Source organism: Acipenser ruthenus, chromosome 36 (genome assembly GCF_902713425.1).
Source record: "Acipenser ruthenus chromosome 36, fAciRut3.2 maternal haplotype, whole genome shotgun sequence".
Lineage (NCBI taxonomy): Eukaryota > Metazoa > Chordata > Actinopteri > Acipenseriformes > Acipenseridae > Acipenser > Acipenser ruthenus.
Window position 1 is genome coordinate 10,625,109 of NC_081224.1, and position 23,064 is coordinate 10,648,172.

Sequence of the window (23,064 nt, forward strand, 5' to 3'; positions counted from 1 at the left end):
ATGTTCATATATATATATATATATATAAATGATGTCTCAATTCTAAAATTCTAAGTGATGCTAAAGTTTTGGCCAGAGCTGTGTGTGTGTATATAGATAGATAGATAGATAGATAGATAGATAGATAGATAGATAGATAGATAGATAAAGTGAAGTGGTGATGCGTGATCTAATGCAGGTTCACAATACCACATGCAGAGGACAGTTCTCTTTCAAAAGAAAACTCTCCACGAAAACAAAACCTTATCTCTTTATCCAGTTTAAGACAGAGCCATTTGTAGACAGCTTAGCTGCAGGCTAATTGTGCATGAAATAAACAGCTTTACTGCACCGTGCGGTTATTCATAGCCTCCTGGCACACGGTGTGGTTAAGGAACTGGAAGCCCCAGCTTACTGGAGGCTCACTGGTCTCTGATCCTGTGTTCTTCCCAGTATCTGGATTGAGATCACTCAAGCTAAAATGCACACGTGTGATTCTGCAGGGAAAGTGCTGTGGGCCCTTGCTCCTGGTTTATAATGCTCCCCTCTGCATGCTGGTCCTCAGCTATACTTGTAGATCTCCTGATCCGCCCCTCCTGCTCTGCACTGGACTCGCCTGACCTCAGCACCACGTTACTGGATCCTCAGCTGATGCGCTATCCTTGCACTATTGCACTGCTAATCTGTCATTGTAGATATAACTTGCTGTAATCCTAACTTGTTGCATCCTAGTTCATATTGTATTCTAGTAGAAGTATTATTTGCACTTACTGTAAACTACACTGTATTTAAATATTTTGCATTGTAACAAATGCCCCAAAATGATTATTTTTTTTCTCTTTGTCACTCCCCAGAACGCAGCATGTGGTAAATAGGTTGCCAAGGTAATTACAAAATCACAACTGGAAATAGAATTTGAGATGCGCACAGGGTGTTGAAGTCATTTCACAGCAGCTCAGGGATTGGCTGAGGGCTGCTGAAGATTCTGGAAGTTTCCAGAAGCCCTTTGAACGTTGGAAGTGGGTGGTTGGGCTATTGGATTGGCTGAAAAATGAATGGATAGGACTGTCCTGGGGCTGAGTTTTTTTAGCACCTTCTCTCTGCTTGGAAATGCTGGTGAAGTGAACGCTACAGGAATTGAAAAGTGTGAAGTGTTTTTTTTAAATTTATTTTAACCAGTGAACAGCAGCTTCTTTACAGAAAAAAAGCAATGATATTAACCAAGAATGAAAATGAAACTCTAACCCCTATATCCTATGGCTGCTACATACTTGGAGAAATTATTAAATATTGTTTACTTTGTATTTATCTGAGGGTAGGGTGCACATTTAGACTCATTTATGGTACCCGGTTTATTCAGTCTCACATCCACAATTCTGTCCAAGACTGGCGGGACAGCCGTTTGCCCTTTGACCGTATAAATTAGGACAACTTTTTTTTGTTTTGTTTGCTAGGAATTGTTGAAGAACGACAAGCACGTGATAAAAGCTCACAGAAGACGGTTACTTATTTAGGATTTAGCTTTGTGGATCGAAATATCACATTTTAGAGCAGTCAGACTAGACGTCGTTCGTGGAGTAAAGTTTGCTGTGCATAAGTGACATATTTTATTAAAACATTAAATGACTCCACTTATGCCCTGTCCACACTATGCCTTTAAACCGCATTAGTTGCATTTAAACTGGCTTAAAAGTGCTAAATACGGTTAGCGTCCACACTGCACAGCGTTTAATACCGTACTCGAGAACCGGACTCGAGACCATCTCAGGAGGCAGTCTCGAGTCCGGTTCTAATTACATCACATCAGGTATTGCGGTTTATCACAAGTGTGGACGCTGTAATACCAAAATACATAAAATGTGTATCCTCCAATATCCCCAAATGCTTTGTGGTATGTTTGGCGAAATACTCAGAGCAGGCGCCTGAAGCACTTGCTATCAGTGTCCACTCCGCACGAGGTATTCATTTTTATGCTTCAAAAAATTTGTCACGACATCTCTGTTAAACTAGTGGGGAAAATAACAAAAACACAACGTTAAATTAGGAGACAACAAAAATGAAATGCGAGTTAAAAGTAGGATCGGGGATGAACAAATTACGTAATGTGTCAGCTCTGTTTGAAATAAAATTAAGAGGACCAGAATTAGGCTCAGGCAAGATATTAATGTAAAAACAAATATTGTTTTGTAATTAACAGCCTTTTCTGAGTTTAATTATAAAACAGAATCAGCTCAATTTGTTTAAAGGGACGTCACCTGATTAAAAATAAAACCTGAAAACTTCAAGCCCTACTTGTGTGTGTGTGTGTGAGTGTGAGAGAGAGAGAGTGTGTGTGTGTGTGTGTTCGGATTTACTTTTTCCGCAATACTTGTTATATTTCATTTATGCAATATGGACCTCTGTTAATATGGGGCATAACACATTATTTTAAAATAAAATACAGTGCATGGTGGGATACTATCGTATTCATTTCCACGGTTCGTTGCGCTGCTGGGAATTGTAACTCAACTATTCTAAGGTTGTGTGGACGCACTAAGCCTGAGTAAACATGAAACGGTACTTCAGTGTGGACGCTTTGAGCCGGATTAAGTAGAGCGGTTTCGAGCACGGTTCTGCAGATCGGTGGTGCAGTGTGCACGGGGCCTTAGGCTAGCCCTTCACGCCGCGTGGGAAATGGCACGAGCCGGATCTCTCGGACAAAAAAAAAAGGTTGTCGTTGGTTTCCGTGGCAACGGGCGAGGAGCGAGAGAAAGATGCCGGTTATTTATCAATATTACAGTATCTATCGAAGTGGTTTGTTATTTAATAGCCTGTGTTAATTATTTTTACACGAACTATATACACAATAAATACAATTAGGAAAAGGAAGTAATAAAAATACAACAGCAACGGTGTTAGGTAAGTGGGGTCGTTTCCGCACTGCTTCATTTAATTTAAAATAATAAGCTACAAATGTTCTTGAAATAAGCCTTAATTACATATAAACATATACTATTGTAATTTTTCAATTACATTAGTACTTACGGGTGCTGATTTCCTCCCACGCGAATGAGAAACGAAGACTTGTCCTGAAAAAAAAAATAGCTACCCTTTATTTGTGTTTACATATTTATTTAATTTTAAATACTCCTTTTGAAACACTTGGAGTGCAAATCTACACGAAGGTGTTTAAAAGGGTCGCGCTGGAAAATGATTTTAAGTCACAGGTCGTTGAAGTAGAGGCAGGAAATCCCGATTTCACTTAAATTTCTTTGGGAGAATGTACAAGGATATTTTGTACAGTATCATTATCACATGCTGTAGCATACGACTGATCTACGTATAGAAAAGCTGTAGATTTTGTATTTCCGAAAGTTGGCAGGTATGTAATTATAGTATACAATTGAAATACATGTTGTTTTATTTATTTATTTATCTGTTTATGTATTTATTCATTCAAATACCAGTATTGTGAAAGGCGTTCGCAATGTATAGACGTATTAAGATGTGTATTTGTTTGTTTGTTAGTAAAAGTATCCGCTGTTTTCACACTGTAAAAGGTATTAACAGTAGAATATCTACTGGCAGAAGCCTTATTGAACATAAGAACATAAGAAGTTTAAACTTTAAGAACGAGAAGAGGTTTAATATTACTAGTACAAATTCCACTGCCAATAAGAAACCTCAAAAATACTGCCAGTAGTCTAAGAACACATGTCAAAACTCTCTCTCTCTCTCTCTCTCTCTCTCTCTCTCTCTCTCTCTCTCTCTCTCTCTCTCTCTCTCTCTCTCTCTCTAATTATTATTATTATTTTTTGAGAAAGAGAAAAATCTAAATTGTTAATTAACAATGTGTATTCTGCAACTACTGGATAGTAAAAGTCCTACTGGTAGTAACATCTGCCTTATTTTTTAGTTTCTCTTTGGTCTCTTTGAAACTCAGAAGTTTTAAATTGAGAGAGTCTTCATTTCTTCACCTGTATATTTGAATTCATCCCCCCAAAGAAAATCATAGAGAATGTCTTAATTTCTACAGGCTAGGACAAAACGTGGAGGGACCTACAATCTGGACTGGAGCAGCTGTAAAACCAGGGCAGAGTGAACATGGATCAGTTCTCATTTGAGCAAATCTTATCCAGTTCCCAAACTCCATTGAAACAACCGGACCCATCTGCAAAACAGGTGTTTTCTTTCGCTGTCTGATTTATATGATCTACTTTTGTATATTCTGTATATAAAAAAAAATAAAAAATCATCACAAAATGTAAGCACATGCAAAGCAGTAAGAGTATTCTATCTGAGCTCTAAAATCACGAGAGAGAAAAAATAGGCTTATCAGCATTCTTTTTGCGTGCTCCTCCTCGTTTAAATGAATGTTCTCTCCGAGTTTGAAAGTGGAAAGCCCATCAATTTGACAACAGGATCATCTAACCAGGATTTTTACTTTAAATTCCTGTCTTTGATGCACAGTCTAATCAGAGATCCAAGCTACCTGTTTGAAGAATAAAAGCACAGAATCTTTTAAAATGTTCCCTGTGTTTTAGATCTGTTAGGCTATTCCATGCATTTCTAACTCTCTGTGTAAAAAACGTGTAAAAAAAATAACTTCTATAATGATCCTGCTGGTGTCCCCTCCTTTTAACATTGCTAAATACAACACACAATCAACTGTGCAAGTTCAGTGTTATTATTTTCTCTCCTGCTTGCATTAGCTAATGCATTTTTTAAAGTGTACACAATGAGAAAGCTTGGCCCGTGCTGTGTGATTTGTACTCAGGTAACTGTCAGTGATGAAGGAGCAAACCAAAGGACAGAAGAGATTATTGCCTCTCAGAATACGGACGAGGTACAGATAAGGTGAGGTGAACTAAATGAGTTTATTACAATGCACAGGTTAGAAAGAGATTGTGTAAAGAAATGTTTTACTCTTGCTGTGTAGCGTCCTTTTAACACTGTTTATATGTACGTATACTTTTAGTTGATTCTTTTTTTAGCAAAGTCTGCCAGCATAGCTTTTGTTTGTAATAGTAAAACCAGCAAAAAGGCCTCTGCAGTGGATCTAAGTGAAAATGGTGTAGTCATGCGGTGTGCAGGGTGAGTCACAAAGTGCAGGTTTGTGTCCTGGCTGTGGTTTCAGAAAGGAGCGTTGCATTGGCTCTGGCGCTGCCGTGGGTTAGTGAGGCAAAACCGGCAGGGACTGTTTCTCCTCATCGCGCGACAGTGAACCCTGCTGGCCAGGCGCCCAGTGAGCTCAGAGCGGACACCTGCAGGGCTTGTCCTCCAGGGGGCGGTAGCTCGCTGACATCCACTCTGGAGTTCCTGGGTGTGGAAGAGGAAGCTGTCTCGGTCGTGGGATCAGAGGATGCTCGCTGAACCTTCAGCTCTCCTGAGCAGCTGCGGGGAGCGGTGAGGGGAAACAACATTCCAAATCGGGGAGAAACCCAGGGGTAAAATAATTGGGCACACTAAATTACAAGCCCTGATAAAAAAAAAAATTGTGGGAGGGCTCAAGGACTGAAAGCACTAGCCTAAGATAGAGTTCTATAATTGAAAGGCTCTTGCGTATGTGAGAGTTTTCAACTAAGAAAAACTAAGAGTTTGTTTTCTCTGTTGTTTTCTCTGTTTGAAGCAATTTGCCTGGCATTGAGCTCCCCAGCCACGGTTCAGACAGGGTCCTTAATTATGAGCACTCACGTTATTTCTCTGCTGTCAATGCGAGGATCGAAGGGATAGAGAGAAAAGCACAGGGCCTGATTGATAAGGTCAATGTGAGTCGGAAAAGGGACCTTGAGCTGATGACAAACTTCAGAGAGAAACTCCTGATGAAGGTATTTGGAATTATTATTATTTTAAACAATTAAATCAATTTATATGGGTAGGTTGAACATACAGCTCTGCACAAAAGTTTTGCATCACCCTATAGAATTAACTAATTTTGCTTCATAAAGTCGAATGAAACCTGCTTAATAATGTTACGTTAGCATATTGAATTGCACACTGCTTTGTAGTTTTCCAGATACTTAATGAAAAACTGACAACAATTGAAACATTTCAAAATCTAACATGATATACTGTACTACTATTATGGCTTCCGGTAGACGTTTGCAATATAATTTTGTAGTTTCTTTGATTAAATTATGTTAAATAAAAGATCTAAATGATGTTCATATAGTTATTTTTTTTAAATGTCTCAATCCTAAAATTCTAGGTGATTCAAAACTTTTGGCCATAGCTGTAGTGTTAATTCTACCCCACTGGGCTCAGTTCAGCACAGAACCCTCAGTTAGTCTTCAGGGACAGAAACTCTTATTGGTCCTAATGCACAGAACTCTCCATGCACTAGCAGAAACACTGCTCTATGTTTCTAGTTTCTGAGAAGTTTTGCTGTAGTAAATCACTTTTAGTTTACTGATGGGTGATTTGATAACTCTGTATCCTGATGGGATAAGCCACACGATGGATGGAGTGTTTTCCAGCACCGGGGAATCCACCAGTTGTTTTTAGTCACTAGACAACCACGTATAGGAAGTGGATACAATCCAGGGTGAGCCAGCACTCATGTAATGTGCTTAAAAAAATAATAATAATAATAATAATCCAACTGCGGCTTATCCAGGCACGGTGTAAGCTGATCAAATCCATTTTTAGAAGAAGAACATGGGTATGTTTTGTGCTTTTAAGGTTTCTGAGCTGTGTCACAAACTGGAGGACCAGTTGTATGATATTTACGAACAGGACAACAAAGTCATCCAAGACAAAATGCAGGAGTTGAGCACGATCATGCGGAGGAACGTCCACGTGAGCACGGAGCTGCAGGAAGCCTGCCACAACGTGGTGAGCCTCTACAAGGGCTTGTGCATGCAGCCTGAACTATGACACTGCAGCCCGCACTAATCCAGGTGGGCCCCAGTGCTGTATCTTGCAATAGGAGCTACACGGTTGCGTGTGGATAGAACAGTGGTCCCAAGTTCAAGGGCGTGATGATTTGACTACTTTTCAATTAATAATTCCAAAATGTAAAATGAAATGACATTAAGATGTCTTCGTTTGCACAGAACCAGAGGTTGAAAGCACAGTTTGCAATTACTTTTTTTTTGTTCATCCGCTACAACAGTAGAATTGCAGTATTCCAGATTGTAGCTGGCATGGCAGGCAGTTTTACCCACGTGCACTGGGCTAAAATATTAAACCAGGGTTTGCAGGCTTAGTTTGAGTAGCTTTTCTGTTATCCTTAAGCTAAAGCAAACCGACAACTTGTTTAAATGTTGTGTTATAATAATAATAAGAAAACAGATTTGTATGAATAAAATGCTGTTTGATATTGATGACATTTTTACAGCTATTCTGTTGCCTTTTTTAAAAAAATTTTTTTACAAAGTACAAATGGCAGATTAGTTTTATTCATCAATACAAACTTAAAAAAAAAAAAAAACACAAGGCCGGCTGTTTCTCGGCTTGTTTAAAGAAAGCAGGGCTAGGCTTGTCTTAGAAAGCTGTGTCTCTGTAGCGTTACTGGAAACCATTTTGCATAAGCATGGGCGTTACATGCGTGGTCCTTCGTACCTTTGAAGTTGCTTAGGTGTGTAGACCCAGCTTGAGAAATGTTAGAAAACATTACAGCATGAGGGTTGTAAGCACCAGGATTGTTTAGAGGCGTTGACATGTACAAAACAATCGATGTCAGTCGACGTCCTATTTTATTTTGCATGCAACGTGGGTTTCAGCCATTTAGGAGCATATACTCCACTCAGTTGTATCAAAAGAAGGAACATCTTCAGTTTGAAGTAGTGTTGCTGGTTTGGAGTTCATTGCTATTTATGTGGATATTTAATATGAACCAGCAGTGAAGTGATTCTCAGCATATTTAAATGCTTGATTCTAATAACAGAGAAAGTCTTTAACTTACACTGCTGCTTATTTGTAACAGTTCAAGAGATGTCTAATATTTTGCAGGTTATTTTTCCTAATATGTTTAACTGGCCCAACAGTTGTTTGTAGCTAATCCATGTAACTGATTTAAAAAAAAATAAAATAACATTCTGCCTACTTCAACCACTTGGGGAGGTTTAATATATCCGTACCTGTAAGTGATATAAAATAATGTACTATGAACAGTACACCCTTGTAGATATCAGTACTTGTGTGTTAATGGGATTAGTGGATTCCAGATCTCAGAATCACGTCTCGCCTCCAGTTACACCAGGAGTGTCCCTGACCCTAACCCTGCCTTTAGCGCGTGCAAGAAATACCACTTAGAAAAAAAGTGCCGTGCCTTACATCCACGCGGCCGTGTTGCAGAACAGCAGGTTACCGGCACACTGTGCTGTGCCAGCTGTAGTGCGAGAGGTCTACAGAGGCCACAGAATGAAGGCACGCAGCAAAAGATGTGTGTGAAAATTGCATTACATAAAAACACACCAATGCTAAAAGGTGGTTATGCAGGTTTCCATATATAGACATAGTCAGACACCTACAGTACTGTTAAATGTATTACATCAAGTATTACAAATGAAAGGGTCACATTACCCCCAATTCCGTTAAACCACGTAAATGTCAGCTAAATTCTTTCAATCAAAGGAAACTTTACAAAAGACAAAATCACTGGAAGAGCTTTATTTACCCACAGCAGGAGGAGAACAAATGTTCCAGCAAACGTGTTTCACTCATTATTACAAAAGCAGGACAGATATTGAGCAGACCTTACCGGTATAGAACCGTGTCAAAGGCTAGTTTGTATACAATAGGGGGCCTTTGTTTTACTACTGGCGAGACAGTGCGCAGTTAGAGCTGTGTTACTGGGAGTCCTATGAGGCTGACCTGAGCTTTTCCTTTCTTACAGTTTGTCAAGTTAGATTCCTGAAGAGCAGCCAGTTACACTGACAAACGTTTAAACTAGAAGTCCTTTTCAATGTTCAACGCATTATCAGAAACCACCTTTGTGGACTCGACTTCAAACCTTACAACGGTGATCAGAGATTAAACCCAAAAAAACAGCTTCTTAAATTGAAGCAAACTCCTCACTGTGACTGTAGAATCTAGTAAGAGTTAAGGACAAGGTTCAAGTCTCAAAGAAACTATATGAACACAACTTAGATCTTTCATTTCACAAAAGTCTACCGGAAACCATAACAGCAGTATAGTAATTCATGTCACATTTTTCAGTTTGTCAGTTTTTCCGTTAAGTCTATGGAAAACTACAAAGCGGTGTGTAATTCAATATGTTCAGCAGGTTTAATTTCGACTTTATCGAGCAGTTCGTTCTATAGGGGGATGCAAAACATTTGGCCAGAGCTGTATGATTCTACATCTTGAAGAGTAAATACGTAACACAAGTTGACACCCAAAGGCAAGACACTCATCCTGGTGAGCTCAAAATAAACTACATCTGTTTTTTATTTCTAAAACAAACAAAAGAAAAGTTGCAGCAGTAACTGGCGATTGCTCCCTTCAAATGGCAGAGTTCACTCAGTAGAAGATGTTGGTGTTTCTGGTTGCTGGTAAACCCTGGACTACTTCCCCACAGTGAAGGACTGAAGCCCAGTGATTGCTCTGCCCAGGATCAGTGCATGAATGTCATGGGTTCCTGGGGGAGACAAGAAAGGCAATACAGTTAACCAAGAAACTTTCGCAAGCATTAAAAATGCATTGTGAAATACAGATTGCAGCTGCAGTACTCATCCTGCAGTGAAAAGAAACTTCATACATTTAATGACTTTTAGTCTAAATGTTTGTCGTTTTAATATTTATTTTGGTATTTCTCAATGCAGCGCTGTTGAATGTTCAGTAGTTTATGATGATGTGTATACAGCAGAGCAGTGCACAGTGAGGGTCGATTGTATTTTTAAAAAATGTATTTTCTGTTTACACATGTAGGTGTCGAACATACATTTATTACAAAAACATAAATAGATGACTTGTATTGTGTCCCCTAAACAAGTATTCAATCGGGTTTTAAAATGGCAGGAATCAGAAAACAAAAAAAATCGGAAATAAAGTCAGTTAAAAGCTACAGCTGTGGCCAAAGGTTTTGCATCTCCCTGTAGAATGAACTAATTTCGCTTCATGAAGCCGAATGAAACCAGCTGAATAATGTTACGCTAACATATTGAATTACACACCGCTTTGTAGCTTTCCATATACTTAAAGGAAAAACTGACACAAAATGAAACATTTTTAAATCTAACATGAAATTCTGTATTACTATTATTATGGCTTGTGTTAGGCTTTTGCGATATCATTTTGTAGTTTCTTTGATTACATTAAGTTAAATAAAAGATGTAAAATTACAAAGCTTTTGGCCTTAGCTGTACAATCACCAGTTCAGAGAATTGTTTTTATCAGAATTGTTTCAGGCATCGAGTGACACCTGGTGGTGCGCGGCTGTAACTGCACCCCGCAGTGCTTGTGTTCCCCTGGCTCCGGCGCCGCAGCGCGGGGGCGTGTCTTACCCTCGTAGGTGTTGACAGCCTCCAGGTTCATGACGTGTCTGATGACGTGATACTCGTCCGCGATGCCGTTTCCCCCCAGCATGTCCCTCGCCTGCCGCGCGATGTCCAGTGCTTTACCGCAGGAGTTCCTCTTGAGCATCGAGATCATCTCTGGGGCAGCCCTGTGAGGATGAAGCACACAGACACGCACACTCAGAGCCAGCACGGGAAACGCTGCCTCGAACACGGAGTGGGATTGGAACACACCGACTTGTCAAATGTATGGAACTTATTTTACAAAATAGGTGGCATATTTGATAGCTGCTGCTGTACAATGAAAACAGGGCACTCAAATTTAAATTAACTTCTGAACTAAATAACTAAAGAAAAAAAAGCATTATTAGAGGTAGGTGTAATCAGCAACTAATGACCTCTTGTATTCAAAAATACAACTGAAAACATGCTGTGTTTAATATCACAGTATATACTAATATGAATTGAGAAAACTGGTTTAGAAGAAAAATATATATATACTGTTCCCCTAAAGCCTTTAACATCCTTCTTGTATGCATGTTTATTGAAGGTAAAACACACATAATGTGGCCGGTTTTAATAAAGATAACCAGGGATCCCCCTGATAGCACAGTCATACAGTTACAAAATCAGAATAAAATAGTCAATACAAAAATCTGACTTGGTTTGAAGCTATATATTGAAGCTAGCACAAGCTCAAAGGATTGCCCACAGAAGTTCATGATCATGAAAGCGGTTTGAAATGAGACTAGCTCATTTACATCAGCAGCAGATCTGAGATCAAATCTATTTCAATGAAACTGTGTGTTTGTGTGTGTGTGTGTCTGTGTGTCTGTCAGCCTCAGTTAGGATTGCAGGCTGCAGAACTGCATCTCTCCACACTGATAAGAACATAAGAAAGTTTCCAAACGAGAGGAGGCCATTCGGCCCATCTTGCTCGTTTGGTTGTTAGTAGCTTATTGATCCCAGAATCTCATCAAGCAGCTTCTTGAAGGATCCCAGGGTGTCAGCTTCAACAACATTACTGGTGGAAGTTACCTAATGAGCGTCTGATGAGAAGGATGTGAGAGACGGGTTTCAAATCTTTAACTGCAGAACAATAATATCTAGGCTGAACGACTGAATACATGATACTGTCAGGGAAATATTGGAGGTTGGTGAATTAACTTATAAATAGCAGTTGAAAATAATTGTTACACACACACAGGTTTGCCTCTTGTGTAAGATCAAGGTGCAGAGTGGACTGCAGGCTGCGGGTGGACCCGGCTGCAGCCCCAGTCTGATACTGGGAACGAGACCAGATTGAATTACACAGACAGAAAGAGAACAACAGCAAACGTAACAAACCTTACATTTCCACGGCCCTGCTGCAGATTGTACTGACTTCTGCATTGGCATGTCTGACGTTGTGACTGTGTGAATGTATGGTGAGGTTATTCCCTAGTTAAATGAATTGAAGAGGGTGCCACGTTATGTGTGTGTGTGTGTGTGTGTGCCACGGCATTGCACCCACAGTGATGCTGTGGCTAAGCCTCTTACTTTTTCTGATCGATTAGCCTGCCCAGCTGCAGACAGGACTGCAGCCCGATGGTGATCTCAGTCAGCATGTCCGCCATCTTCTTCTGCATCAGCTGGTTCCTGGCCAGGGGCACACCGAACTGGACCCTGGAGCGAGACAAGCAAGACAGGGAGAAATCACACAGGGAGCATGGAGAGAGGCCAGCGCTGCAGGGCAGGGAGCACAGAGAGAGGCCAGCACTGCAGGGCAGGGAGCGTCACACAGGGAGTATGGAGAGAGGCCAGCACTGCAGGGAGCGTCACACAGGGAGCAGGGAGAGAGGCCAGCACTGCAGGGCAGGGAGCACGGAGAGAGGCCAGCGTTGCAGGGCAGGGAGCACGGAGAGAGGCCAGCGTTGCAGGGCAGGGAGCACGGAGAGAGGCCAGCGCTGCAGGGCAGGGAGCGTCACACAGGGTGTATGGAGAGAGGCCAGCACTGCAGGGAGCGTCACACAGGGAGCACGGAGAGAGGCCAGCACTGCAGGGCAGGGAGCACCGAGAGAGGCCAGCGCTGCAGGGCAGGGAGCGTCACACAGGGAGCACTGAGAGAGGCCAGCACTGCAGGGCAGGGAGCACGGAGAGAGGCCAGCGCTGCAGGGCAGGGAGCGTCACACAGGGAGCACGGAGAGAGGCCAGCACTGCAGGGCAGGGAGCGTCACACAGGGAGCATGGAGAGAGGCCAGCACTGCAGGGTAGGGAGCACGGAGAGAGGCCAGCGCTGCAGGGAGCGTCACACAGGGAGCACGGAGAGAGGCCAGCGTTGAAGCTTACTGTCTGTCTGATTAGTTTAAGATTTTGAACAATAAGACTGTTTAAAACAGCAACCGATAGAGCTACAGTGTTTTCAATAGTCACATGTGTATAGATCACATGTAAAAAACAGAAATTAAATGATGAAAAAAACAATAATATTATTAAACTTATTACAAATGCTCTGGAATTACTGCCTGGTTTAAATGGCTGCTAATGTAACCCTAACCCTGGTAAACCAGCAACAACACAGAAACAGCGGGACAAAGAAGGCTGTTATACTGAGGAACTGGAAATGGAGCAGACCGCTCTGGACAAACGTTTAGCATCTTCTATAGAATTCACTGACTCCGCTTCATAAAGTCGAATTAAACCTGCTGAATAATGTGACATCATCATACTGGATTGCACACCGCTGTGTAGTTTTCCCACAAACTTAACGAAAAACTGACCAACTGAAAAATGTGACATTTTGAAAATCTAACATGAAATACTGTACTACTATTATGGCTTCCGGTGGACTTCTGCAATATAATTTTGTAGTTTCTTTGATTACATGATGTTAAATAAAATATCTAAAATTATGTTCATATAGTTTTTTTTTTTTAAATTAATCTCAATCCTAGAATTCAAGCTGATGCTAAACTTCTGACCCGAGCCGCAGCGCTCCCTCTTCATCTCCTAACCCACAGTGAACACTGAAAGCTGTCAATGAGTTCAGGGGTTTTCTTTCTGCAGCCTCCTCCCCTCCACTCACCTGTCCAAGGTGTACTGGCGCGCAGCGTGGAAACAGAACTCCGCCGCCCCCAGAGCCCCCCACGAGATCCCGTAGCGGGCGCTGTTCAGACACCCGAAGGGGCCCTGCGGAGAGGAGGAGAAGGGCCGGTCAGAGACGCGCACTCTGGAGCTAGAAACAGGACACCCCTTCCTGTCGCGTTTCCAGCTCCACGTACAGTTCACACACTGCTGAAGCAGCTTTCAGCTGTGTGCACCCAGAGTCGGGGTCATTTCCTTACCCCCCCCCCCCCCCCCCAATTCCTTTTTTAAATCAATCCCCAATACAAATTCCCATTCCCTTTTGATCAATTCCCCCCCGACACATCGCTGATGCATTCGGCAGCATTCTGTTAAAACAAGCTTCTCGCTGTGGTTAACAAACGAAGTCACCGCGTTTGTTAGTCAATTAAAATGGTTCAACGGCTTCCATTTGAAACCCCATCACAACAACAAAACCGGGTCTCTAAATCGAAATCGCTCACCGCCAGGCCGGTGACGTGCGGCAGCAGGTTCTCCTCGGGCACCTCCACGTCCTCCATCACGATCATGCCCGTGGACGAGGCGCGCAGAGAGAACTTGCCCTGGATCTGCGGGGTGGAGAGCCCTGGCATGCCTCGCTCCAGCAGGAACCCCCGCACCTCCCCGTCCTCGCACTTCGCCCACACCACGCACACATCCGCCATCGGGGAGCTGGTGATCCTGAGACACAGCAGAGGAGGAGGAACCGTTACAAAGAGACCAGCAGAGCTCGCACGGGTCTGAGGAGCTGGGGGCCACCAGAACTCGGTCCAGTTAGAAAGGATCTTGATGATTCGGCATTAACAACATGACTAGGTAACCCATTCCATCCCCTCACCACTCTCTGTGTGAAGAAGAGTCTCCTTCAGCAACATGACTAGGTAACCCATTCCATCCCCTCACCACTCTCTGTGTGAAGAAGAGTCTCCTTCAGCAACATGACTAGGTAACCCATTCCATCCCCTCCCCACTCTCTGTGTGAAGAAGAGTCTCCTTCAGCAACATGACTAGGTAACCCATTCCATCCCCTCAGCACTCTCTGTGTGAAGAAGAGTCTCCTTCAGCAACATGACTAGGTAACCCATTCCATCCCCTCACCACTCTCTGTGTGAAGAAGAGTCTCCTTCAGCAACATGACTAGGTAACCCATTCCATCCCCTCCCCACTCTCTGTGTGAAGAAGAGTCTCCTTCAGCAACATGACTAGGTAACCCATTCCATCCCCTCACCACTCTCTGTGTGAAGAAGAGTCTCCTTCAGCAACATGACTAGGTAACCCATTCCATCCCCTCCCCACTCTCTGTGTGAAGAAGAGTCTCCTTCCCTCTGTCCTAAATCCATCTTCCCTTTTCAACTGTGATTCCTAGTTTCAGTGCTCAAAGTATTGGTTTGTTAAATTTGTCTTCACCTTTGAAGATTTGAAAGACTTCAAAAATCATGTCCTAACTTTTCCTTGTACTTGGCGAAATAGATTCAGTTCATCCAATCCCGATCCTGGAGGGGTATTCCGCTCCAGGTTTTACAGATGAGATACTGAGCTACTTCAGGGTCTGGATGGAGGTTTAATTGGTTCAATTAAACAATTTAGAACAGGGTTGGAACAAAGACCAGGAGTGGAAGAGCTGGCTTTGGCCAGCCCTGCTTTGGGTCCTGTGATCAGTCTGGTTGCTGGACTCTCTGCAACGCTGCAATGTCATCTGTGTTCTGTGGGGACCTCAGTAACCTCCTTTGATTACTGCTCTACACTTTTGGCTACAACCGGACTCCTGCACAGACAGCAATGGGCCGGCCGAACCTACCAGGTCTTGGTTCCGTTGAGGGTGAAGGTTCTGCTGGAGGGGTTGAAGCGGGCCCGGGTCTCCATGCTGCCTGGGTCGCTGCCGTGGTTCGGTTCTGTGAGCCCGAAACAGCCCAGCAGTTCACCCCGGGCTGAGGAACGAGAGAGAGAAGATCTACAGTAAATTGCAGTATGGATCAAGAAGTCCAATTCTCACCCAGTTTGTGTGCGTAATGATTCACTGTGCCTCGATGAATCGTGATGCTTTCTTTCTAGGATATATCATATCGTAATAGAGGTGATCTGTATCGTGTGTATTGTGACACAAGACCAAAAGCACAGCAGAACTCACTGCAGTTCACCAAGTGCTTCCTGAATGATCAAGAAGTGTGTTTCACAGTTATGGATGCATGCATGATCCCCCCGATGCCTTTAAATTTGTCTTTTAACAAGATAGTCCCTCATTAAATGATCACGCGATCACACAAGCAGCCCCTCGGGACACGTTTCATGTGTCATGTCGAGACGCGAGTGTGCGGTTACACCCTTACCCAGCTTGGGCAGGTACTTCTGTTTCTGCTCCTCGGTCCCGTACGTGTAGATGGGGTGCATGACCAGGGAGGACTGGACACTCATCACTGACCGGTAGCTGCTGTCCACTCTCTCAACCTCCCGGGCAATCAGGCCATAAGCCACATAAGAGGTGCCGGCACAGTCATACCCTGTAGAGACAGACAGGGGGCAGCAGAGTTAATAACGCAGCACCACAGAAATACACAGTCATACCCTGCAGTGACAGACAGGGGGCAGCACTGCAGACACACACACAGTCATACCCTGTAGAGACAGACAGGGGGCAGCAGAGTTAATAACACAGCACCACAGAAATACACAGTCATACCCTGCAGTGACAGACAGGGGGCAGCACTGCAGAAACACACAGTCATACCCTGCAGTGACAGACAGGGGGCAGCGCTGCAGAAACACACAGTCATACCCTGCAGTGACAGACAGGGGGCAGCACTGCAGACACACACAGTCATACCCTGTAGTGACAGACAGGGGGCATCACTGCAGACACACACACAGTCATACCCTGTAGTGACAGACAGGGGGCAGCACTGCAGACACACACACAGTCATACCCTGTAGAGACAGACAGGGGGCAGCACTGCAGACACACACAGTCATACCCTGTAGAGACAGACAGGGGGCAGCGCTGCACACACACAGTCATACCCTGCAGTGACAGACAGGGGGCAGCACTGCAGACACACACAGTCATACCCTGTAGAGACAGACAGGGGGCAGCACTGCAGACACACACAGTCATACCCTGTAGAGACAGACAGGGGGCAGCACTGCAGACACACACAGTCATACCCTGCAGTGACAGACAGGGGGCAGCGCTGCACACACACAGTCATACCCTGCAGTGACAGATAGGGGGCAGCACTGCAGACACATACAGCCAGAGCACAGGGAGGCGAACTAAAATGAGACTTAGGGGCCGAGACCAAATGCACAAGACTAGAGAAACTGTATTGAACTCGAGAGAATTGTGTCAATTTGGAAATGAGTCTGTCCTTAACTAGAAGCCATGTTTTATACAGTAATAATAAAAGACGCTTTAAGTGATTCAGCGATTCTGGCTGACAAAATGTCTTCAATAAACCTCCGTTCGCTACACAGGTCTCGCACGTGCAGTTTGAAAGAAGCACGTGGATTTTCATTTTGAAATCCGTTTCCTGTTTTCAAAACGGAACCGCGTTCATTTGGAACTTTACCTTTAATAGTCGGCCCCAGCACTCCCAGTTCTCCCATCTCGTTCACAATCTCGCGGTGGAACACTGAAAAGAAAACAAAAGAATGATCTCGCAGCCCACTTCCCTGCTTCACGAGACAGAAAGCAATCGTTTTAACACCGAACTGTGTTTCATAACAAGAAACGGATACACCCAAGAGCGCTCTGCAGTGTGGAGAGTGGAGTTCTCTTTCCTATACTGCTAGAGCGCTCTGCAGTGTCGAGAGGGGAGTTCTCTTTCCTGTACTGCTAGAGCGCTCTGCAGTGTCGAGGGGAGTTCTCTTTCCTATACTGCTAGAGCGCTCTGCAGTGTGGAGAGTGGAGTTCTCTTTCCTATACTGCTAGAGCGCTCTGCAGTGTGGAGAGTGGAGTTCTCTTTCCTATACTGCTAGAGCGCTCTGCAGTGTTAAGAGTGGAGTTCTCTTTCCTATACTGCTAGAGCGCTCTGCAGTGTGGAGAGTGGAGTTCTCTTTCCTATACTGCTGGAGCACTCTGCAGTGTTGAGAGTGGAGTTCTCTTTCCTATACTGCTAGAGCGCTCTGCAGTGTGGAGAGTGGAGTTCTCTTTCCTATACTGCTAGAGCGCTCTGCAGTGTTGAGAGGGGAGTTCTCTTTCCTATACTGCTAGAGCGCTCTGCAGTGTTGAGAGGGGAGCTCTCTTTCCTATACTGCTAGAGCGCTCTGCAGTGTTAAGAGTGGAGTTCTCTTTCCTATACTGCTAGAGCGCTCTGCAGTTTTGAGAGTGGAGCTCTCTTTCCTATACTGCTAGAGCGCTCTGCAGTGTTAAGAGTGGAGTTCTCTTTCCTATACTGCTAGAGCGGTCTGCAGTGTTGAGTGGAGTTCTCTTTCCTGTACTGCTAGAGCGCTCTGCAGTGTGGAGAGTGGAGTTCTCTTTCCTATACTGCTAGAGCGCTCTGCAGTGTCGAGAGGGGAGCTCTCTTTCCTATACTGCTAGAGCGCTCTGCAGTGTTGAGAGTGGAGTTCTCTTTCCTATACTGCTAGAGCGCTCTGCAGTGTTGAGAGTGGAGTTCTCTTTCCTGTACTGCTAAAGCGCTCTGCAGTGTTGAGAGTGGAGTTCTCTTTCCTATACTACTAGAGCGCTCTGCAGTGTCGAGAGGGGAGCTCTCTTTCCTATACTGCTAGAGCGCTCTGCAGTGTTGAGGGGAGTTCTCTTTCCTGTACTGCTAGAGCGCTCTGCAGTGTTGAGAGGGGAGTTCTCTTTCCTATACTGCTAGAGCGCTCTGCAGTGTTGAGAGTGGAGCTCTCTTTCCTATACTGCTAGAGCGCTCTGCAGTGTTGAGAGTGGAGTTCTCTTTCCTATACTGCTAGAGCGCTCTGCAGTGTTGAGAGTGGAGTTCTCTTTCCTATACTGCTGGAGCGCTCTGCAGTGTTGAGAGCGGAGTTCTCTTTCCTATACTGCTAGAGCGCTCTGCAGTGTTGAGAGTGGAGTTCTCTTTCCTATACTGCTAGAGCGCTCTGCAGTGTTGAGAGTGGAGTTCTCTTTCCTATACTGCTGGAGCGCTCTGCAGTGTTGAGAGTGGAGTTCTCTTTCCTATACTGCTAGAGCGCTCTGCAGTGTTGAGAGTGGAGTTCTCTTTCCTATACTGCTAGAGCGCTCTGCAGTGTTGAGAGTGGAGTTCTCTTTCCTATACTGCTAGAGCGCTCTGCAGTGTTGAGAGTGGAGCTCTCTTTCCTATACTGCTAGAGCGCTCTGCAGTGTTGAGAGTGGAGTTCTCTTTCCTATACTGCTAGAGCGCTCTGCAGTGTTGAGAGTGGAGTTCTCTTTCCTGTACTGCTAGAGCGCTCTGCAGTGTTGAGAGTGGAGCTCTCTTTCCTATACTGCTAGAGCGCTCTGCAGTGTCGAGAGTGGAGTTCTCTTTCCTATACTGCTGGAGCGCTCTGCAGTGCTGAGGGGGCGGTACCTTCGTTGCGATTGGCCATGAGGATGCGTGGCATGAGTTTGTCTTGGCAGTACGTGCGGAAGGTGTCTCGGATCATCTTCTCCTCCTCCGTCAGCTGACCCTCCAGCTCCAGAGCGTCTTTCCAGTCAAACTGCACCTTCGCTGGGGGGCAGACACAGAGACAGGCGCTTCAGAAGAGCAGGAAAGGACACACACACACACCGAGGCAGGACCACACATGCCAGCCTCCGACAAGGTCTGTGTTCTACCAAATACAATACAGCAAGTAGCTTCAAATTAAACTTGTATTGCAATTGATAAAATGTCATTTTATGGTACATTTATTGATACTGGTGTTCAAGTGATAGAGTAGGAAGCGCCAGCACCATCTAGTGGACAGCAGGGTATTGCCAGCAAAACAAAAGCATACTTGATCTACAGTCACGGATCTGGCCTGTGTTGTCTTTGTCAGACAACTGGAACTGTACTTTGAGATACATGAGCTCTGTCCTTTCAGAACTGCACACGGGACCCCTAAACAGCACACAGAAGCACACAAGAGGTACTTACGCTTTTTGACAGCCTGTCGGAGCTTCCCGTCGCTATCTGTAATACACAAGACAGTCCCGTCAAACAGGACAGATCCAGCAGCGGGACGGGGCTGGAATCTCACCCCCCCTGAATGCCTCGTCAGGGCACTTCTCTTAACCCAGCATTTGAATTGAGTCAAAGAATAAGACAACTCATGCAACGAGAATCCGTTTCCATTCAGAGAGGGGGACAGAGAGGGGCTGCTTGATATTTCAGTTTTTTATTTTTCTTAAAAATATTTCCCAACATAAAACCAATGTCACCTTACAATAATTGATTTTGAGTTTCAGTGTTTTAAAATAAAATATCAAACAGAACGAAATTTCAATGTACCATTTGTAATTCAGTAATATGAGAGAATTGGTCAGGGGTCTGAATACTTTTGCAAGGCACTGTGTATATAATATATAAACAGATAATATGTATGTATTTTTTAATAGTGTAATTTCAGTAAAATTAGAAGGTGAAATACACTTTTATACATGAAAGAAATTGAGCAGCACTTTGCCTTCATATATTTCACAATCTTTTTTCTGTGTCTAACAGGGTAGCACAGCTATGTATTGTCTTGCATTGGTTTCACTGCACACCTGGGTCTTGTGCTCTGTACCTGACCCGCTTACCTTTCTGTGGGGACGCAGTGCTCTGCGTTCGTGCCGCCGTCAGAGCCACTCCACGTCCGTTACAGGTCAGGAGGCGTGCCACTGCGCTGCGTAAAGCCATCGCGGTTCCTGTCAAAACAGCACAGACACCGGGGCTCAGCCAGGCTGCATGCCTTCAAAACAGCACAGACACCGGGGCTCAGCCAGGCCTTTAAAACAGCACAGACACCGGGGCTCAGCCAGGCCTTCAAAACAGCACAGACACCGGGGCTCAGCCAGGCTGCATGCCTTCAAAACAGCACAGACACCGGGGCTCAGCCAGGCTGCATGCCTTCAAAACAGCACAGACACCGGGGCTCAGCCAGGCCTTCAAAACAGCACAGACACCGGGGCTCAGCCTGGCCTTCAAAACAGCAGAGACACCGGGACTCAGCCAGGCCTTCAAAACAGCACAGACACCGGGGCTCAGCCAGGTCTTCAAAACAGCACAGACACCGGGGCTCAGCCAGGCTGCATGCCTTCAAAACAGCACAGACACCTGGGGCTCAGCCAGGCCTTCAAAACAGCACAGACACCGGGGCTCAGCCAGGCCTTCAAAACAGCACAGACGCCTCCTCAAGACACACCTGTTCAGAAAGCACCTGTAAACCTCACAGCTCTCCACTATACTGGACTACATGGCACCCAGCTGTACCAGTACCTGCATCACCTTGTACCTGCACTGAACCGCTCCAGGTGTATTCAGCTACTGCTCTAAACTAGAACTGCTTACTGTATCTTGTGCTTGATTTTACTCTTACAGGTAACCACACTCAGGCTTGTTTTTTTTGTAATTGCTCTTATTTGAAATCATTCTCATCCATTTGTCATACTTCCTATGTGTTCTTAAGGAGGCTGTGTGGTCCAGTGATTAAAGAAAACAGCTTACAACCAAGAGGTCCCCGGTTCAAACCCCACCTCAGCCACTGACTCATTGTGTGACCCTGAGCAAGTCGCTTAACCTCCTTGTGCTCTGTCTTTCGGGTGAGACGTAGTTGTAAGTGACTCTGCAGCTGATGCATAGTTCACACACCCTAGTCTCTGTAAGTCGCCTTGGATAAAGGCATCTGCTAAATAAACTAATAATAAACATGGACTTTACTCATATAAGCAATGGTTTACTATACGATTTAACTGCTCTTAGTCAAGCTCGCTCTTACTTTACAGTATTTTTATTTTATTTTACTCTGGCTTGAATTTGATTTTATGGCACTTTCATAACTGCACTTACCTGGATTATGATATTCTGTAATGTGATCGTTTATAATGCGACGAACCTGTAATGTGATATTTTACAACGCGATACTTTGTACTGTGATATTTTGTAACAAGTGTAAGTCTAAGCTTGCGTTTCCGCATTTTTAAGATTTACTGACACACACACACACAAGTTACAATAACGAACTATATTTGTTAAACGTGTTTTGCAGGTAGTGTTCAGCTCTCTCGGTGTGCTGCTTTCGTCTTATAGTTGCGAGAGAAAGGTCGTTTTAAATCGCTTTGCTGAGTGTTGACCTTCTGAAATGCGTCCCGATTTGGGTCGATTATGCCAGGTTACCGAACCATGAAACGCAACGAGTCGATAACCTTGGTCAAACGATCTGCCCCTTCTTTAAAACGCCAGTGTGTTACACGATCTGTACTCGATTATACAAACTGTCAGGATCGGTCACCCGTCTGACAGCGATCTGCTCACCTGTCAGGGTATATGTGCGCCACGACACGCACATATATAATATCTTTATAAATCGCAGGCTTAATAAAATAAGCAAAACTTACTGGACTTCGCTGGTTGCACTGAGCGCTGGAAGAACACCGCCGCTTGTCACTGGCGATCAGGCTGCATGTGACGTCACGGGGACCCCACTGACGTAATAGGATAGGGTGTTCTGCCGCGCCATTTTGAGTGTGTCAAATCACAACATTCATGTGATAATTTCAGAGCTAGTTCAGTTTGTCTTCTCTCGAATTCAGAATAAGTAGCAGGAGCAGGCTTTTTGAAAATTGACTTTTTGAAAAAAAAACAAAAAAAAAAAAAGCAATTCTCTCCCTAAACTTATTTAACACGTTTTAAATTTTAGATTTAGACAATGATTCAGTGCCGTCAAAAATGCATCTCACATTTTTGTTCGTTTTTTGTATGCGTAGTGTGAAAGCAGTTGCGGTTGAACGGGAGACTTTTTTTTTTTTTTTTTTTTTTTCAATAAGACTCTGGATTTATTTTTTGCCACACACAAAATGGCTGTCTTCGCGCGTCGGGAGGGAGTGCCCTGGAAATACGCGGCTCGCCCAATGGCGTTCGAGTGGGCGGTGGCTCTGGAACTCGGGCTCTGATTGGCTGCATTAGTGGGGCGTGTGTATGCGGATTGGACGGCGTTCAGGCGCAGGGGATCCACATTTTAACCCACTGCGCTTGCGCAGTAACACCGACACGTTTCGGCTGACGTTATGCAAACTTAAAAAACTTTTGCTATGACAGCGCTTGTGACGTCATTCTCTGCATTTAACACAGGGCTATAAGGATTAAACGCATTAGGATTAAACTAGACAGTTTCTAAGTCTTAAAATAAATAAACATTTCAGTTTATACACACATGTATAGCGGATTATGAAAATTACAGATATCAATTGTTTTTAAAAAAAAAAAAAAAAAAAATCAGATACATATTATATAGCTGGTATATATAAGGCTGTAAGAAAATCGATTTATAGGTTCCGCAACTTTTAGACGCGACTACAATGTTTCTATTATTTATATGTAAATTTACTGCACAATAATGCTGAAAAACAAACTGAAACAGAACATGAAACGTCACTCTTACGTTGTCTTTT

The 23,064-nt window shown here is 44.0% G+C and overlaps 2 protein-coding genes across 4 annotated transcripts; one reads left to right on the forward strand and one right to left on the reverse strand.

Moving 5' to 3' along the window:
* Positions 1-556: 556 nt before the first annotated feature.
* Positions 557-7,806, forward strand: LOC117409786 (synaptonemal complex central element protein 2). 2 transcript variants are annotated; one of them, XM_059007955.1, is made up of 5 exons: positions 557-863; positions 3,995-4,140; positions 4,736-4,815; positions 5,588-5,786; positions 6,640-7,806. In XM_059007955.1, the coding sequence occupies exons 2-5, from the start codon at positions 4,063-4,065 to the stop codon at positions 6,832-6,834; spliced, it is 552 nt and encodes a 183-aa protein (XP_058863938.1). In that variant the 5' UTR covers positions 557-863; positions 3,995-4,062; the 3' UTR covers positions 6,835-7,806. The 2 variants fall into 2 exon arrangements, with proteins under 2 accessions (XP_058863938.1, XP_058863937.1); XM_059007954.1 differs by lacking the exon at positions 557-863 and adding an exon at positions 2,324-2,877.
* Positions 7,807-8,556: 750 nt separating this feature from the next.
* LOC117409787 (glutaryl-CoA dehydrogenase, mitochondrial) lies at positions 8,557-22,146 on the reverse strand. Of its 2 annotated transcripts, none has more exons than XM_059007953.1 (12): positions 22,012-22,146; positions 20,215-20,322; positions 19,571-19,606; positions 19,022-19,162; positions 17,084-17,146; positions 15,848-16,018; positions 15,319-15,448; positions 13,985-14,201; positions 13,483-13,586; positions 11,958-12,083; positions 10,407-10,567; positions 8,557-9,541 (listed from the first exon to the last, which is right to left on the reverse strand). In XM_059007953.1, exons 2-12 carry the CDS (start codon positions 20,312-20,314, stop codon positions 9,468-9,470), a joined length of 1,323 nt encoding a protein of 440 aa, XP_058863936.1. In that variant the 5' UTR covers positions 20,315-20,322; positions 22,012-22,146; the 3' UTR covers positions 8,557-9,467. The 2 variants fall into 2 exon arrangements, with proteins under 2 accessions (XP_058863936.1, XP_058863935.1); XM_059007952.1 differs by lacking the exon at positions 22,012-22,146 and adding an exon at positions 21,929-21,977.
* Between the last annotated feature and the right edge of the window lie 918 nt (positions 22,147-23,064).

Bases quoted from the DNA above. Each gene is read 5' to 3' on its own strand.
- LOC117409786 (XM_059007955.1), top strand. From the start codon at position 4,063: ATGGATCAGTTCTCATTTGAGCAAATCTTATCCAGTTCCCAAACTCCA. The intron at 4,816-5,587 runs GTGAGGTGAACT...CTCTGTTTGAAG, and splicing joins ACGGACGAGGTACAGATAAG to CAATTTGCCTGGCATTGAGC. The intron at 5,787-6,639 runs GTATTTGGAATT...TGTGCTTTTAAG, and splicing joins GAGAGAAACTCCTGATGAAG to GTTTCTGAGCTGTGTCACAA.
- LOC117409787 (XM_059007952.1), bottom strand. From the start codon at position 21,962: ATGTGCGTGTCGTGGCGCACATATACCCTGACAG. The intron at 19,163-19,570 runs GTAAGTACCTCT...TCTGCCCCCCAG, and splicing joins CCGACAGGCTGTCAAAAAGC to CGAAGGTGCAGTTTGACTGG. The intron at 12,084-13,482 runs GTGAGTGGAGGG...GTCTCGCTCCAG, and splicing joins CGCCAGTACACCTTGGACAG to GGTCCAGTTCGGTGTGCCCC.